At 40.4% G+C, this 19204-nt stretch overlaps 1 protein-coding gene across 1 annotated transcript; it reads right to left on the bottom strand.

Annotated features, from left to right (window-relative positions):
* Positions 1-4443: 4443 nt before the first annotated feature.
* Positions 4444-12149, bottom strand: LOC120563293 (cell wall protein DAN4-like). The gene is made up of 6 exons (XM_039807384.1): positions 12036-12149; positions 9610-9780; positions 6353-6842; positions 5887-6203; positions 5733-5793; positions 4444-4834 (listed from the first exon to the last, which is right to left on the bottom strand). Exons 2-6 carry the CDS (start codon positions 9767-9769, stop codon positions 4768-4770), a joined length of 1095 nt encoding a protein of 364 aa, XP_039663318.1. The 5' UTR covers positions 9770-9780; positions 12036-12149; the 3' UTR covers positions 4444-4767.
* Positions 12150-19204: the final 7055 nt, after the last annotated feature.

Below are 19204 nucleotides of genomic sequence, written 5' to 3'. Positions count from 1 at the left end.
AATCACTTTTTCTGGGATTTGGGGTGTTATTTTGTGTCTCTGGTGCTTCCACACGTATACAAACTTGAAAAAAACAAACATCCATGCTGTTTTGAGTGAGATACGAGTTTCTGAATGTATCCTGCCTTCAGTCTCTGGGTGAGCTGGTCAAAATCGGCAGGGCTTTCTACGTCAGCAGCCGAGACTAGGTGGCTAACCGTAGCATGCTAGCTCGTTCTCAATGGCAAAACACTGCCACTACAATGAGCAACTGACTAGTCATGTGAACAACTGACCTAATGTTCATATAAATAGTCACATATAGATAAAGAAATAGAGAAAAACAGTGTAATAAAACATCAGATTTTGTGTTTTGTGTGCAAAAATCCTAATGTGTAAAGTAACTAAAGCTGTCCAATTAATGTAGTGGAGTAAAAAGTACAATATTTCTCTCTGAAATGTAGCAGAGTAGAAGTAGAAAGTGGCATGAAACACAAAGACTCAAATAAAGTACAAGTACCAACATTTGTACTTTAGTACTGTACTTGAGCGGATGTACTTAGTTAGATGTACTTCGTTACTACCAACTTCTACTAATGAGAAATATACCAATATATTTAAAAACTACAACTCCCACTATAGACGCAGCCCAGAACCTGTTACAAACATAGACAGTACACTACATGGACCAACAGATCCTGTTAGACTTCCACTGAGACCAGTGAAATGTTAGAAGCTCTTTTCCGGTGCTGGCTGAGCGTTACTGAGCAGCCTCCAACTGAGAGAGACGACATAAATGTGACATGAGCAACCTGTCTGAAAGTGTGAAGTCTTCTGGTAGCTGTGCCAAGAGAAATCTCAATCATTCCCAATCTTACAGAGACGGAGAGCGTAGGTATATGTAAGGAGATAACATAGGCACAGGCTAATTATTGCTAACTAAAATGCTAGTTAACATTAGTAATTACACTTAAACAGCTAATGTGAGTCAAAACTGCCTGCCAGCTTCTCCTGTACTATACGGTAATTTGTCTACTATGCGACAGTAAGTCGCGTGGTTATGACACAATCGTTAGCCTATTTTTTACAAAAACGTCTGCTACGGAGAACGTGAGATACAAGGCGGCCTCTAGCTCACCCAGTAAGAGCGTTCGCCCCATGTTGGTTGAGTGGCGCAGGGTTCGAATCCGACCTGCTGCCCTTTGCTGTGTGTCATCCCCCATCTCTCTCTCTCCCCCTTTCATGTCTATCCACTTTCAAAATAAAGGGAAAAGCCCCAAAAAAAATTATCTTAAAATAAAAAAATTATTCACTGTCAAAGTGATACCAAAATGAATGGCAGTCAATGGGATGCTAATGGCGGGTGATTGCTTGTTAGCATCAAAATGGCGCCATAGGAGCTACGCTCTGTGGAGGCAGGCTTACCCCCTTGGTTACAAAGCTGGTGCACTTGTAGTTCTTCCGGGGTGGGTGGCTGGATTTGTTCGGCTCCTGTTTTTCTGCTGTCTGCCATGAAGGGGCTTCGTTCCATTTCAGATTGCTGCCGCCCGCCGGCCGACCGAACAAACAGTACATGAGACAAATACTGTATTTTATTATTATTGTTATCTTTATTGTCCTCAAATACAACGTTAGACAAAAACATCAATATTACGAATATTATGTATTTGTATCTTTCCTATCCGCCGAGCGGTAATTACTACGTCACTTCCGGTGCATAACTTACTGGAAGAAAATCCCGCATTGCATTGTGGGATATCGGCTTTGAATGCGCCCAGCTCGGCTCATATCGTAGCCTACTGTTCTGTCTTATTTACTGTAATATTTCACCGGTAATAAGACCGAAATAATATTATTTAAATAAAGAAATGAATACCATGATAACATCTAAATAAATGTTGATAGATGTAGCGTTATAGTTTTTAAAAATATCAATAAACAACAAAGCAATCCAGCTTCCCTGGCCGAAATAGACGCAAATAATAACATTAAAAGAAATACATATAAACCGTGATAAGATCTGGTGAATAAATGTTGATTAAAACAGCGATTATTGGGCTACAAATACCAATAATATCAAAGCTGTAAACAGCTTCTCTGTTGCAGCCCAACTGGCAGAAAGATTCGTGCTGTGAACACGAAGGATGCTTCCCATTGAAATACATTAGTTTAAAAAACGTGACCCCACCACGTAAATCTTCACAATATCGTGATGGTATCACGATCTAATAGATTTCTTTTCGTGATGCCATCGTGAAGTGACGTGACACTGGGTTGTAGTTTCTCACAGACGAAAAGCAAGGTTCTCAGCAGAAAAATGCAAGCAGACGCAGGAGCTAGCAGCAAAGGGTCTGCACTGTAAGAAATCAGGATCAAGTGTCTATTCTTCAGAAAGATTGCTGTGTCATCTACTTATTGGCTAGGGGTCTGGGACCCCTAGGGGTCCTCAGAGTCAATGCATGGTGGCCTCCAAATTTTTGTCTATTTTATTTCAAAAATGTAAAAGTCTTAACATGAATCCAACATATTTTTAGCAAATATAAATCCCTACTGAGGACAGGCTTACCGGCCTATAGGTAAAGTAGTCACTAAGGTAGCCATCCACCAATACAGTTCATTCTGAGGATTTACTGTACCACATGTATGTTTTAAAATGAAAAGATGATTCATAAATGGTAACAATTATAAGGCTATTTTAATAGCTTAATATTCTATGCAAAAAAGGTATGTAAAGGCTTTACAGGCAATCCGTTCACTCCTGGACCACAACCAGCAGTTAATTAATCAAGTGGCAAATTTGTCTGCTCTTAGCTCTCCATCTACCTCTTTTTCTTTGCCCCCCCTCTACTCAAGCTTCTTCTCTGCAACACAGCAGCGGCTGTAAAGCCAACCATCAGACAATGGTAGACGAAGAGCCGATGCAACTGGGCCGTGAACATCTCTTACCAGGCAGGTGAGTGCTTGTACTGTGGGGACGCCACCCACTTCATTGCCAAATGCGTTAAGTGGCCAAAAGACATGGATCGTCAGTAAATGTGGGAGTACTGGCGAGCCCATAGCCCTCCATCTCCAATTTCCTGCTGCATTGCTGTACAATAATCTGTCTCTGCCACTCTCAGCTCTTATTGATTTGGGTGCCAAAGATAACTTTCTCGATCATAAAGTCAAAGTTAAAGTACTCAGATCTAGAGGTAACTTGGGCTTTTTTTGTAGGCATTTTGGACAGTTTTTGTTTTAACCTCTATGTGCAATATGGTCTGACAACATTTTGACCTGCTTTCCAAACTCTTGGTCTGTGTTGCAAATACATCAAAGACTGGACTGTTGGAATTGGCCAAAAAGTATGGTTTTTTTTTAGCTAATTAGGATGAAGCAGTCTGCTTTTAGCACAGAGTTTTGTCTGTCGCCTTTCTTTTTTTTTAACATATATTATTTTAATTTAGGCCTTTATTGTGACATACAGGAAAGTGCCAAGGGTCAGAATCAAACCTGCGGCCTCTGCGTCGAGGACTGAGCCTCTATATATGGGTGTGCGCTCAACCACTAGGGCACCCAGGCACCCTATCTGTAATATCTGTGATTTTGTTACCTGCGACTGTCAGACAAGTTGCTTACCTTTTTCAGTAATTAAGGCATTATCTGGTGATGCCGCTAGAGCTGAGATTGGCAGGGGTTACCATGGTTACGCATCATCCAACCGCCAAAGTAGGCTCTCAGGAAGTGTTGTTGAAAATTATAGCTCAGTGCGTCACAAAAGTATGTTGAACAATAGAATACATGTTGAGTATGTAATGTGCGATTTCAGACACAGCCTGACTCTGTTTGATAGGTTGAATATTAAGTCTGCATGCTTTCAAAGATATCGTATACAATATATTACATAGGGTTAATATGTGAGTGAACCTCACGTGCCAACTGATGACTGTTGATTTGAGGGAACTGTGTGGTGAAAGTCATGGGATACATCTGGGTATGACACCATGACAGGAGGCCATGAGAACTAGTATTCTCCAGGTGTAATTATGTTTCGTGCTAAGTGTGGGACCCTAACTTGTTGATGATTATGTGATTGACAACTGGTTCTTCAGATGTGAGGCCAAACAGTATAAAGGAGTCTGTTCACTTAGTGTTCAGGGAGAAACTGGTCTGTGCCCAATCTGTGTATGCAACTGTTTCTCCCACTCGAGTGTGTATGTTATAGATCTGAATAAAGCTGATCTAAATCTAATCTGAAGACATCTGAATCGGTCATCTGTGAAGTCCCCTCAATCCATTTCCAGATATCACTGCTAAAAAGGAATTTGAATAGATGACTGTACCTTGTCGCTGAAATGTGCTATATACAGTAAATAAAGTTGCTGTAAATTATTAGAATAAGTAATCTGATCAGAAAGGATTTAACGTCAGTTTGTGTTTTTATAAAAACTCAAATACAAACCATATATTGCAGATATATGTTTATTGGAAAATCACAGATAGCAGAATATGCAAAAAATATTTATTTATTATTATTATTTTTAGTTTGTAAACTAAACTTACTTTAACGTAGATTAAAGTGGTAAAACAATATCATCAAAGCTATTAAAATTACTAAAATACATTTGTCAGTTCAACTTCAAGTTCTGGTGATTTTTGGGGGCAAATTCACCCACAAAGGAACTGAAACAAAATAACTTTATTAAAGAAATCTCATTGGTTAATTAAAATGAAGAAATAATAAAATGCTCCACAATGTTTGAGATGAAACCATGAGGATCAAAGGCAGGTGGAAATCGTGTCAGCTTCTTTTTAACATTGGTCGAAGAAGTTCTTGGCGCCATATTGGCACTCGCGAGAGGCGGAATTTAAAAACAACCTATTGTGACGAAGAAAAAAGTAAAACAATTTCTTAGTACAGCTGTTAATTTGTCACTAAGAAGCATATTCTTTTATAATTTTATTGTTTCTTTGTGTTGTAAATGTTGTTGTAAATTGGTTTAAAGACATGCCAATAAACCAGAGCACATTTTTCTCCCATCCCAGAATGCTGTATGGACTAGCCCAACCTTCCTCCACAGCGCTGTGGAGGATGGTCTGGCAATGAGACACTATGAGTTGTTTATCCCCACCCTCTAATACGACCCACAGGAGCTTTTCATAAAATAGCGCCCCTAGCGGAGGCAGGAAGTAATGGCTCATATCTAAACCAGAGAACGTCGGTCGCATTTTATTTAATGTAAAGGTCGCAATTTTAAACATGTTTTTAACATTTTGTGTGTCGCAGTTTGTTAAAGAAAGTAAAGAAAAAGATCATGTTTTGGGTCAAAGGTTTTACGCATGTGACACCGAACATAACTTTGATTACGTAAAAAAAAAAAACTATAATATAATAATATATTCTTTTTATTATCAAACAGGCCTCAAACCCCACTCTCCCTGGTGAAAGTCATTTTGTCACCTAACTTCGTCCTTTGCTCCTGTCATAATTACTACGGTCACTAGATGGCACCGCCATTATAAATGTTAATATAGGTCGTATGTTGCTGCTTAAACAAACAAACTCTGGGAGCAAGTGTAAGTGTAAAGTGTCAAAAGGACATAAGGCACAGTGTGCTCCTGCAGATGGCAGCTATGTTTTGTCAGACGCTAACTTTTTTGCACCCGTCCAAAAAGTCTTTTGAGCTCTATTACATATACATTACTTTTACACTATCTATATGCAATATTCAAATATTCATTCTAACTTAAACAATTCCAATACAATTCAAGCTTACCTCCACTGATCAGTCTTCACAAAGCAATCAATGTCGTCCGTAATGTTGTCATCAGTGAAGGCTTCAGGGGGAGAAAAAAAGAACAGTTTTTAACGTGTAAAATTTCTCATTTAATTATCCATCATGTCTGTATGTGTCTGGTTGAAAGACTCACCATCGCAGGTTGTGTTGCACTTGTTTTTGGAGGAGCGATAACCAGAATTACAGAAGGTCTCGTCAGACAGCTGGAAGAGCCCGTAAAGGCCGAAAGACGACTCCTCGCTCTCCTCACTGGATTGGTCCTCACTGGATCGCTCATCTTCATTCAGCAGTTCCTCGCTGCTTGCCTCGCGCTTTCTTCTGTTGTTGACAGCTCTGGTTTCATTTGTGCCTAGGGTTGATTTCGTGGCACCTGTTGGGATTGGTCTGGTGGTCGTTGGAGCAGTGGTATTCAGTTTTCTAGTTGTTGATTGGGTGGTAGATGTGTGGGTGGTAGTCTGTCGTGTTTTGACTGGAGTTGTTGGCTTCTTAGTTGTGTGGGTGGTAGTCTGTCGTGTTTTGACCGGCGTTGTTGGCTTCTTAGTTGTGTGGGTGGTAGTCTGTCGTGTTTTGACCGGCGTTGTTGGCTTGTTGTGTGGGTGGTAGTCTGTCGTGTTTTGACTGGAGTTGTTGGCTTCTTAGTTGTGTGGGTGGTAGTCTGTCGTGTTTTGACCGGCGTTGTTGGCTTCTTAGTTGTGTGGGTGGTAGTCTGTCGTGTTTTGACCGGCGTTGTTGGCTTCTTAGTTGTGTGGGTGGTAGTCTGTCGTGTTTTGACCGGCGTTGTTGGCTTCTTAGTTGTGTGGGTGGTAGTCTGTCGTGTTTTGACCGGAGTTGTTGGCTTGGCTGTGGTTGTAGTAGCAGAGTCAGGCGCCCGGCGCTTTCTTCTGTTTATGACTAGGGTTGAATTTGTGGCATCTGTTGGGATTGGTTGGGTGGTAGTCGTTTGGGTGGTATTCAGTTGGATAGTTGTTGGTTCAGTGGTCGTTTCATTGACCATAGTAGTTGGCGTGGCTGTGGTTGCAGTTCTGCGTTTGCCGAACACCTTGACCAGGCCGGTGTTGAGACGGGACTGGCTGTTCACCTCACAGATAACTGCAACAAACAAGCCATGCACGCAGATGGAGGGAAGCAAAGAAGGACAAAATGGAGAAGTTAAATTTTAATATAAATTTTAAGTAAAAAAACAAAAAAGGTGATAGTCAATAAGTGACTATTTGTACTGTAGTTGTTTTGTGTCTTTTTGTACTCCTTTTTTATTTCTTTAGTAGTTTAGTCATATGTTTCTCTCTATATACCAAACAACTAGTGGCAACTGGTCACTAGGGGCAGGTGGGCAGGGGTGTCGGACTGGGGGTGCAAAAGGGGACTGAGTACCCAGGGCCCTCATGTGAGGGGGATGCGGGGAGAGGCCCATAGACAATGCTTTTCTACAGGGCCCAGAATTTTGTGCTACGCCCCTGCAAGTCGACACAGCCTTTGTGGTGCTGGTCTGTGAATTGGTCATGTTGCGTTGGATCGAATGATAGGTATGCTGGTCTATTAATGTCAATGACATTGAATGGTTTGTATAGATCTGTATCCCTAAAAAGTTGTCTGTGGCCTTCATGGTGTTGAGCTCAATGCTAATCGTGTATGTTGGGTGCATTTGTTCTGGTTGTGTCACCTTAAGTATTTCATTACCAATTTAGGTAAGGGACAGTGGGAATTTTGAGGCTGTGTGTGTGTGTGTGTGTGTGTGTGTGTGTGTGTGTGTGTGTGTGGGGGTCTTGTTTTCCAAAAACAGGGAGTCCAGTATACTTGTGGGGTCACGACAGCTTTGTGGGGCCAAAATGCTGGACCCCACAAGTTTAAAGGGCTGTTTGAGGGTTAAAACTTGGTTTTAGGATTAGGGTTAGAATTAGGTGATGGTTAGGGTGAGGGTAAGGGTTAAGGTTAGGCATTTAGTTGTGATGGTTAAGGTTAGGGTAAGAGGCTAGGGAATGCACTATGTCAATGATGGGTCCCCACAAAGATAGTGCCACAAATCTCTGTGTGTGTGTTTTTTTTTTTTTTTTTTTGTGTGTGTGTGTGTGTGTGTGTGTGTGTGTGTGTGTGTGTGTGTGTGTGTGGGTGTGGGTGTAGTGTTTTGTGGAGCTGTTTGCTATTTGTTGACATGTTAACAAAGAGAGATAGAGTATTGTAGTTTTACTGTTATGTTAACCTATCTTTTGAAATGGTTGGTGCCTCACCAATTTTTTTTTTTTTACATATAAAATGCGACTGAAAACAACTCTGGATTAGCGTAACTCTCGCCAAAATGCATCCTATGGTATTTTTGTGAATCTACGTGAGTCAAACTTTAGTTTAAAAGCATATTTAGGACCGAATCGCCACTTTTAAGATTGACCGTATTCTCGTTTTTGGGTCAAATGGCTTTTTGAATGGGAGTGCTAGGGGCACTTTTATGCTAGTCTCAAAATAACTATTTTCGAAATACTAAGAAGGCTCGACACAACATGAAACTATGCTCGAAGTATCGCCAGGATCTCTACACATGAACGAAAGCATTGACAACATTCTTTGTGTACACAGATTTACTAAAAAGAAAGTTTTTGAGCAGCTCACCGCAGCTGTTGTTGTTTCCGGCCGCAGCCATTTTGTCAGTCAAAAACAATCGATTTCCGAATGCAACATAACAGGGAGGAGAGTAAAGACGGAAAGCTCCTAAAGCTTAGTTCCATATAAATGCACGGATAAGTCGTTTTGTCGTAATTGAAAAACAATATTGACCTTGTAGTTGAAAAAGGAGCCTCATATTGAGTCCGTTCATTCGCATTCGGATATCGACTCGTTTTGACTGCCGAGGTGGTAGTGGCCGGAAACAACAACAGCTGTGGTGAGCTGCTCAAAAACTTTCTTTTTAGTAAATCTGTGTACACAAAGAATGTTGTCGATGCTTTCGTTCATGTGTAGAGATCCTGGTGATACTTCGAGCATAGTTTCATGTTGTGTCGAGCCTTCTTAGTATTTCGAAAATAGTTATTTTGAGACTAGCATAGAAGTGCCCCTAGCACTCCCATTCAAAAAGCCATTTGACCCAAAAGCCATTTGAGAAATCTGGTAAAAGTAACAATTTAGATTCCTAAATATGCTTTTAAACTAAAGTTTGACTCACGTACATTCACAAAAATACCCTAGAATGCATTTTGGCGAGAGTTACGCTTTAATGGAGAAAATCATTGACGGATTAATTGTCAATGAAAACAATTGTTAGTTGCAGCTAGGTCTGGGCAATATATTGATATTATATCGGCATCGATACTTGAGGCTAGATATCGTGTTCAATTTTGGATAGCTTAACATAAATGTTGTCTTTTCATGGTTTTAAAGGCTGCATTACAGTAAAGTGATGTCATTTTCTGAACTTACCAGACTGTTCTAACTGTTTTATTATTTGCCTTTACTCACTTAGTCAACATATCAACATTATTGATGATTATTTATTACAAATCTCATTGTGTAAATGTTTTGTGAAAGCACCAAAAGTCAACCCGACAATACCGCCGCAATATCAACATCAATGTATTTGGTCAAAAATATTGTGATATTTGATTTTCTCTATATCACCCAGCTGTAGTTGCAGCCCTATACTTTTATTATCTTGCATGTCATGTGCCTGCTGTTGTCAATCAATTAATTAATGTATCTTTTGCATGTGGACATCTCTTTCTGCAGAGTTTGTTTTCTTCCTGTTTGCAGGAACAAACTCTTACTCTTATCTGTCTTCCTGCTCTTTATTTTCTCAGAGAGTGATTGATGCTGGTGACTCTGGAGGTGATGATGTGACTTATTTAACTCTCAGGAGTTTTATTAACCTCACCTCTTGCCAGGTATTGTTGCTTGAACTTTTGAAGCTGTGGGGGCAGCGTGATTGCCTGCCCGAGCTTTTCTCTCAGCTCACATCTGGAGATGGTCCGGCCCTCGGACAGGCTGGGCACCAGAACGGCCACCGCCAATACTACCAGCAACCCAAACTTCATGTCAACGGTTTCTGTGGGGAAAACATCATCAGGGTTAGAGGAGGATGATGTTAGGTGAGTCAAATTGTTTTCATTTGCAGAGGTGAAGCCATTTTGGGCTCAGCCCACACCTAAGAAGAGTTCGGGGGCATGCTCCATTTACAGCAGCAGCCAGAGCCGGCCCGACGTATAAGGAAAGTAAGCGGCTGCTTAGGGCCCCGTGGTTCCAGGAGGCCCCAATAACGCTTGAAATGTCCCACAAGACAGCTTGAAACAGAGCCGTGTTCATGATTAACATCATGAGTTTGGAGAATGTGATAGCTAACCAGTCTGACAGCCATCGCTGATTGTTCATCATCACTGCAGGAACAGCAACGTGCACTTTATTAACCGCTTATTGTTTTAAAGATGTGACCTGATCAGTGGTGGAAGATCAGATCCTTTACTTAAGTAAAAGTACTAATACCGCAATGTAAAGATACTCCGTTACAAGTAAAAGTCCTGCATTGAAAATTTAAAAGTATGTAGGTATCTTCAGTAAAATATACTCAAAGTCCATCCATCTTCGTCCACTTATCAGGTGTTGGGTCGCGGGGGGAGCAGCTCCTGCAAGTCAAAGTATCAAAGGTAAAAGTACTCAATGCAGAAAAATCGTCACACTTTAGAAACTGGAAACGATCCAAACAGTTCTGTCAAAAAACCCTAAAAGATTCAGGGCTTTTGAGAAAAACATTCGGTGCATTTGGAACCAGGTTACTTTCAGACTGATCTCATGAAGTGGCGTATGTATGACATGCCAATTCGTATGCCATTATTGGCGTGTTATAAAGACGCATTCTCGCTTTTTAGCGTGTTTATCAACACTGTTTGGCTTCCATTGACTTCCATTACCTTGCGATTGCGTGTGAATTTACGCCGTAGCGAGTAGTACGAAAGGGCGAAAATCTGCATAGGGAGATTGGTTCGGGTGGAGAATGGGTAAAACCCAGGACTTTAACCCAGGAGACCGGGGATGGCGTTCTGCGTGTGGCGTTTCCTGGCTCCCTTTTTTGTGTAGCGCCAACCCCATTGTTCTTTTCCTAAAGTCAACTGTCACTTTCTTCTTTTACTAAAGCCAACCCCGTTCTTCTTTTCCTAAACTCAACCGTAGCTTTCTTCTCGCGATAACACTTTCTTCTCACGATAACACGTTCTCGCGATAAGTGGCGTGTATGTTTACGGCTGCTGTATACAGCGTAGAAGGACAGCTGAAAATGCATACAGATAACGCGTCACTTGCTTAAGAAAGTTGGCGTGTATGTTTAAGTCATGATGCCATGTTGTTCCATTGACAAATTACAGAACTTTTTAAATGTGTAGACTCAGCTGAGTTTACAGTAAACAGGGTCGTCTGGTGGTGAGAAGAGTTTAAAACATGTTTCTGCTAAAGAGAAGTCAGGAGCACATGGTGAGAAAAAGCAGAACTATTGGTGATGATTCTGATTATTAATAATTATTGCAGAACACTGTCCTGAAGAATTTCATCTACTGTTGTTTTACCTGATTCCACAACAAATTAGATCATCTATTCAAAAAGCAAAGTGTGGTTAAAGTCTTAATTTAAAGTATAGTTACAGAAAGATATGTTCATGTCCCTAAAAGTATATTTGCAGAAGCATTGTAAAAACAATTCATACTTAAAATAAAGTTTTTATTGTCATTGGATCATTGCAAAATTACACAAATAAGTCCTGTACTGTATGTTCATTATTTCTTTGTAGGATGAGATTATTTGACCTGACTACAGAACAAATCAAATCATCTATTGAAAAGTCAACTATTCAAATGATATTTAAAAGTTTTTTTCCATCTTGTTTCGAGATATTTATCCTTATTTCTAGAAAATCTGCGAAACAAGGGAAATGAACCAAGGAAAACAAGCATGAAAACATTATTCTTAAGGGGAAAAAGTCTTAAAGGCTGAATTTAAAGATTTATATTTACAAAAATGTATGTCCATGTTTTTGTTGTCGTCCTTTTATCAGATAAACAATCTGCACAACATCACAACAAATAAAGTTAATAAGACACACCATGTGCCTTTTAATTATATCCAACATTAATGCACAAACAGTCATAAAGTACAAGTTGTACACAGAAGACACGTAGCAGGCAAAGACCAATAACTGGTCCTACAAAGAGTAAAACAAACATGGCAACAAAACAAGTGATGAAATCTTCATCAAATATAACAAATACAATATACCAAAAACAGCACTGACAATATAGCGATACAAACGATTCTTACGGTTCAAATGTTGTTCCAAGTAGAGGATAACCTTTCTTTGTTGATGGACGTTTGCAGCTCTGTGTCTTCAAACTGAAAAATCTGAGTTTATATATCATGACTTCAAGCGGCGGACCGCCCTGTTTGATGAGTTAACATGGCTTGTTCACTCAAAAGCAACAGGATCAATAGTCAAAGTCATCATGACTCAACAAAACTTCTGTGTCCATTGTGAAAACATGAAGTAAATATAGGAAGAACAACCAACAATGACATCAGAGACTTTTCACCCAACAGCTGACCGGGACATTGACAGCTTGTGTTGTCTTTCGTATCAAATTACAGCGATAAAGCATCATAGTCAAAATCACACAGAGTGACCACAGCTTGTGTACTGTTGTATGTTGAAATCTCAACGTTGGTTATCTGTGACAGAATGATTTTTTTTATTGGTTTATAAATCACTGAATGGCTTTGTCCCGTCCTGTCGGACATCGTTGAGACATGTGTGCCTGCTCGGTAACTCAAGGGTGTCAAACTCCAGGGCCTCACACCGGAAAATGAAAATTGCATTAAGGGCCAGACGTGTAGATGTGAAATGCTTTTATTTTGTTATCATGACTCTCATAAAGCCTTCTCCTTTAGTTTGGTCCACATAAAGCCATAAAAAAGTTCCTTAGCCATCATAGGCTTTGGCAAATCAAAAGCAGGCGAATATTTGCATAACTTTGCATAAAGTGTTGAAAAGCAGACGCAGAGGGGCTTAAGTATATTTTTTAGAGAGAAAACCTCCACTTGGAGTCAATGAGTAGGCCTGTAACCCCGCCTCTACCAGTAGGTCTGGGTGTGTGGGTGAAAGAGTAGGCGGAAGAGAGAGCAGCAGGGGTGGATGTGTTGGTCGGTGTAATCCAGGTCTCAGTGAGGGCAAGGAAGTCAAGGGATTTTAGGCTGGCAAGGCCAGAGATGAACTCAGTCTTGCGAGTGGCAGACTGGCAGTTCCATAGGCCACCTGTGACAAGGTGTTGAGTGTGTGTGGAACAGGTGGGATAGGTAAGAGAGGTGGGGTTGCGAACTTATGCTAGGTTTGTAGTATCTCCGAGAGGATACACGGACAGGAATGGAGAATCAGCACATTTCCACATAAAGACACTGAGCAGCGTAGGTAAGATATTAGATATCAAGCCCACTTAACTTCCCACGAAGACTCCTTTGTCTTTGTCCTCTGAGTCTTTGTCCGCTGAAGCTGCCGCTTCACGCAAATGCCAATATTAAATACAAGGTAGTGATTGGTGTTGGCTACAGGTGCGGAGGCCACACCCTGGCTAATCCCTCAAAGCACCTGACAGTCGTTAAGCTCCACTCCCCAACTTCACACTTCACACTAAGCTAGTTTCAGTGAGTCACTTTAAGTAAAACCACTAAATGTTTGCCAAAGAACACAACACATCCAGCAAAAACACACAGCAGAAGTAGAAAAAATAGAAGAAGCAGAAGAACCCAAATAAAGTAAGTACTTATCTTAATATCTAGCTGTCCAGTAGTGAGTTTCCTCAGAAGTCAAATGATCAAATTATTTAAACAATATGATAATCTCATTAGAGACTTTCTCTGGGCAGGGAGGAAGCCCAGATTCAAGATGAGTAAAATGTGTGCGCCAAAGATAAAGTAGGGTTATGCCTGCCTGATGTTAGACTGTATAGTCAGTCATTTGAAATGGCTAAGATTGCCAACCATTGGAGAGGAACAGTGTCTGGCTTAGAGTGGGCCACTACAGAGAAGACTATTGCTACACCATTTCATTCTATAAATGTGATATCCCAACATTGGAATGACAAAAGGAAGGAGATTAATTGTTAAGCACTCGTCTGAGGTCTGGGCAAAGGTTTATGAAATGCACAAACTCCCACTTTGCAAACAGCCTTTCGTGCCTCACTTTGGCTCAATCCGGAAGTACAAATAGAGAAGCAGAAGTGTTTTGACAATGGTGGCTAGACAATGGAATAAATACAATTAGTGGCCTTTATAAAGATGGTATATTTATGTCATTCACTGAATTAGTCCATAAGTACAAATTGGAAGAGGAAGGAGACTTTTGGAAATGCTTACAAATCAGACACTGTGTGATGAAAAGTTTCAGGCAGGTGAAGTAGGTATCCCAATTGTAGACTATCTTGACAACCCGTTTAACCATAAGGCGTCAACATTTTACAAAAACTTAATTTATTTAACTAGTAGCATATGTGACAATTTGAGATTAATTTGGCAGAAAGACCTTGATTGTGCAATTGACATGGATAGCCTGGGACACTGGGGATTTGGGATTATTTTATGGTCCACCTGACCTGTACCTAGTAGCTTGAGTAGGAGATTGTAACCAGATTTATTTAATTTACTGATATTTTGTTTGATTGTTTTATTTAACTAATACTACTGTACTTTTTGTCTGCTCAGCTTGTACATTTTTAATTTTTCACATTCCTTGTGACCAGGATAACATATGCTTTGACTGAAATGTTATTTCACTATCCGACCTTCTCATCTTATTTATCTTCTGTACGCTGTACCATATGAGCTGTTAAGAAGAAGATTTATTTATATTAGGACAATGCACATTAATGAACATTTCTGTAAATGCGCCAGTGTTAGCCAGTCGGCTAATTTTCAACTGTAGTCCTAGTTGCATGCATGTCTTTATGGTGGGAAGAAACCGGAGAACCCGGAGGAAACCCACGCAAGCACAGGGAGAACATGCAAACTCCACACAGAAAGGCCCGGGACGACCTGGGTTCGAACCCAGAACGTGCTAACCACTGAGCCACCGTGCTGTCTGTTGTTGTTTTTCATATTTGCAAATAACAATAAAGATTTTCAAAAAAATAAATGACTATAGTCATGTGAACAACTGACCTATTGTTCGTATAAATAGTCATAAATAGTTTGTTTAAATTTAACAGTTATTTGAGGATTGTGCTAAAGTGATTGAGAAAAACAGTGATAAAGTGCACGTTGCTGTTCTTGCAGCGATGATGAAAGATCAGCGAGGCTGTCTGACAGGTGCTTTTCATGTCACAACTCAATATATGAGTATTGTTTCTTCCCACAGACACAGACTCATCTTACAAACCCACACAGGTTTGTTTTTTCACCTTTTCTCCCTTGACTTTTTTGGACTTGATTAAGTCGGTCTTGACTACATACCTTTATTTAGCCTATGAGAAGGAAAAGACAGATGACATTGAAAATATATCAAAAACATAATGGAATATAAAGCAGTAAGGGGGGTATTTGGTCGGGCATGAAAACCTGCAGACAGACTGGGTCAGAGTGTTTGCCCCACACTGAGCCAGATGGCAGGAGAAGACTAACTGGTTTGTATAGTTTGGTTATTTTCTTTGCTGTAACATGATTCAAACAAATGCATGGGAAGTGAACACACATCATGCATCTTCCCAGGACATCTGACGCTGACAATGAAAATGGTCTCATATTTCAAAAGGAATCTTTTAACATGACAATACTGTCCCTACGTAACTGAGGAAATTCTCCAAAGGGGGCGGATCTGACAGGCTTTGCATAAAGTGTTGAAAAGCAGACGCAGAGGGGCTTAAGTATATTTTTTCCTAAGACATGTTTACTTGATTCAGTTATTTTGGCTACCTCTCTGTTAGAATGCACCAGACTACTCATTACAAAATATATGATTACAATACATTAATTTCATTTATTTCTTGACTGAAACCCACTTTCTAAGTTTGATGTGTACGTTAACTTTTTTATAAATGAAAATGCTTGTTTTGTCGTGTATCAGAAAGATGTTACGGCCGGCCACAACACAGGTGGGAGATGCATGCCAAACTTTTATTAAAGCAATACAGTGTTATAACAATGAGGTGTTAAGGTCAGTATCGGTGAGAGTGCATGGATGCAGAGGTTAATGTGACGCGTGTTGTCGGTGATACAAGATACTTTTTAAAGACTTTATTTAGTTTTAGAAGGAGGAGAATTTTCTCAAAACATAAAGGAACCCTTCATCCTTTAGTTTATCACAAACATTCAACATCAACACATTGGTTGACCGGTCTTGAAATAAAATCCAGATTCCTCTTTATCTGAGATGGAGATGAGATTTCGAGACCGAGACTTTCAAAAAGTGGTCTGGAGACCAAGATGGAGACTCAAGTACTACAACACTGGCATCTTTTACCAGCTGCTGTCAAACAACAACCACATGCATCAGGTCCAGTTCTATAATGTAACTAAGTACATCCACTCAAGTACAGTACTAAATTTTAAAAATATAATTATAATGGAAAGTATGTTGTTACATGCCATTGCACATTTTAAAGTGGGAATATGGAAATCCTGGATCTTTCTTAGTGGGTATACTGTGTATACCTGCGTATCACGTAGACCACTGCACACAGGTTTCAGCTCATTACTCCTCATTTCAGAAACCAATGTGGTGCCTTCAAGGTGCTTGTTTCCTCCTCCAACTACGCAACAGTCCAAAACCAAAATATATTTAGCGTACTATCATATGACCAGTGGTGGAAGAAGTATTCAGATATTTTACTACTAATATTTTTTACTAGAATTTGTTTACATGCTTTGATGTCATACTGTCTGTCTGAATATACCTGTTTTTCAGAGCAGACATTTTGACTTTTCATAGTAGGAAAAGCACAGCTGAAATTTATAACCTTAACGATGGCTTAATTCCATAAAGTGTCCCAGTAAGCTATTTCAGTGAGTCAGCATGCACAATACCAGGGTCTCTCCTAAGTGGAATGCAGCCATCATTAATGGTTTAATACCAGGACCTCTCCTAAGTGGAATGCAGCCATCAGTAATGGTTTAATACCAGGACCTCTCCTAAGTGGAATGCAGCTATCAGTAATGGTTTAATACCAGGACCTCTCCTAAGTGGAATGCAGCCATCAGTAATGGTTTAATACCAGGGTCTCTCCTAAGTGGAATGCAGCCATCATTAATGGTTTAATACCAGGGTCTCTCCTAAGTGGAATGCAGCTATCAGTAATGGTTTAATACCAGGGTCTCTCCTAAGTGGAATGCAGCCATCAGTAATGGTTTAATACCAGGACCTCTCCTAAGTGGAATGCAGCCATCAGTAATGGTGTTGAATACACCTGTGCTTTTCCTACGATGACATGTCAACGTGTCTGCCGTGAAAACGTCTATTCACCCTCTGTCTGAATATCTCTATTTTGGTGCCTGTCTGTTTAAGCCCCCCCTCCCGGAAAAAACCCCAGTCTGCTCTGATTGGTCAGAGTTTCTGGGTCTTATTCTGCGCTCTCTGAGTCACTGCACTGTCAGTGTAGCCGGGGAATGACTAACTCCCCCGAAAAACGCTTCCATGGGTTGTTTCATCAAGCAGCAATTACGACATATATTTACATTTATAGTGACAGTGACCATGGGTGAAACAAACACAGGACTTTCACCCAGGATACCGGGGTTCATTTTCGTTTGAACATGAAGTAAACGGTGAGGTTTACTCTACGAAGCAGCGTTCAGTGTCCCGTGCGCAACTGGAAGTGAAGTAACTAACGTCTGATTTTAACGCAAACCACAATGTTTTAACTAACGTATTTTCCGGACTATAAGTCGCTCCGGAGTATAAGTCGCATCAGTCAAAAAATGGGTCATGAAGAGGAATAAAACATATATACTATAAGTCGCATTTATTTAGAATTTTTTATTTTTTTTTCATCTGTCAACTACACAATATCACACAGAACAACAGGCTGAATACGGTAGGTGTCCGGTTTGTTAACGTAACACATTAACAGAACAACTAGCTAGGGTGAATAGACGTTTTTCAGGAGCTTTTTGAGGAGGCGGTGAGGAAAACAGGGTCTCAAAGTCATCAACGACCCAAATCATGTCCTGTATAGTCAGTTGATGCCTTCAGGCAGAAGGTACAGGTTACCAAACTGTAAGCTTAACAGGTACAAATTTTAATTTGTGCCGCTTGCAATCAAATTAATGAATAATAACAGATAGAGTGTGTATGTCTGTGTTGTGCGTGTGTCTGCGTCTGTTGGCTGCAGTGATTTATGTATGACTATTACTATATAAGACTTTGGTACTGAACATCGAGGTTATAGGATGTGCAATGATAGGGTACTGTTGCATAATTTCCTGTTATATTTGACATGGTATTATGCAATGGGGCAGTGTGCAATATAGAAGTTATTCACCACAGCATGAGTTAACTAGAAATGTGCAATCATTATCTAAACATTTGTGTAATTCAAGGGGGAGGCTGTGTTGTTGGGGGGGGGGGGTTGTTTGTTCGTGTGTTATTCGTTGTTTATTGAAGCATGAGGAAATGTGTGACTATGTTGTAAGTTGGTTAACTGTATGTTTATTGTGTGTTATGCGTGATGTGTCGCCATCTTGTTCTCTCAAGTGCCCAAGACAAATTTCTCCTATGGGAGACAATAAAGGCTTATCTTATCTTATCTTATCTTACCAGGGCGTGGAGCTGGATGTATTAAAAGGCGTGGAGACGTAGCTGCACCGTTGACGAGCCCCTCCCGACTCCTTCCTCCAGCTCTGGCCATCTCGCTTTCAGCCCGCGATTAGCCGATTAGCTTTCTTTGTTTTCTTCACTGCAGTAAGAGTCACCTTTTCGCCAGTCCCTCATGAGTTTCTCCCTCATTTCAAACTTTCTTTCTGCTGCTCGATTACCGTTTTCGGCTGCATATTTTACTACCTGCAGTTTGTTATCTCTTTTCTTTCTCAGTTGTCTTTAGGAGCAGCATTCTAGTTGTCCCAAGCCTAGAGCGCCCTCTCGCAGCTGTAGACGGTGATGTTTTCAGTATGAATTAACATGTAAAAACATGTTAAATTATATATATTTTGATATATAAGTCGCACCTGACTATAAGTCACAGGACCAGCCAAAGTAGGAAAAAAAGTGCGACTTATAGTCCGGAAAATACGGTAAGTAGTTTTGGGGCTTAAACATAGTCAAACTGCGACCGTTTCACTCTGTTAACGACGTGTTTAAAACTGCGACCGTAACGTTCTCTGGTTTAGATATGAGAACGGAAAATACTGCTCTGGGTCGCATTACAAAGTAGGAACAAACAACACATGATTTTATGACCACCTTACACCAAACGACTGGGACGATGGGAGCGCGCCCAAACTCTAGCCGACTC

The sequence above is a fragment of the Perca fluviatilis genome, chromosome 1 (genome assembly GCF_010015445.1).
Source record: "Perca fluviatilis chromosome 1, GENO_Pfluv_1.0, whole genome shotgun sequence".
In the NCBI taxonomy this organism is placed as follows: domain Eukaryota; kingdom Metazoa; phylum Chordata; class Actinopteri; order Perciformes; family Percidae; genus Perca; species Perca fluviatilis.
The sequence above is the reverse complement of the archived record's forward strand: the minus strand, read 5'-3'. Positions and strand labels throughout refer to the sequence as shown.

Bases quoted from the DNA above. Each gene is read 5' to 3' on its own strand.
- LOC120563293 (XM_039807384.1), bottom strand. From the start codon at position 9,769: ATGAAGTTTGGGTTGCTGGTAGTATTGGCGGTGGCCGTTCTGGTGCCC. The intron at 5,794-5,886 runs GTGAGTCTTTCA...CTCCCCCTGAAG, and splicing joins GTGCAACACAACCTGCGATG to CCTTCACTGATGACAACATT. The intron at 4,835-5,732 runs GTAAGCTTGAAT...TCGTCACAATAG, and splicing joins GTGAAGACTGATCAGTGGAG to GTTGTTTTTAAATTCCGCCT.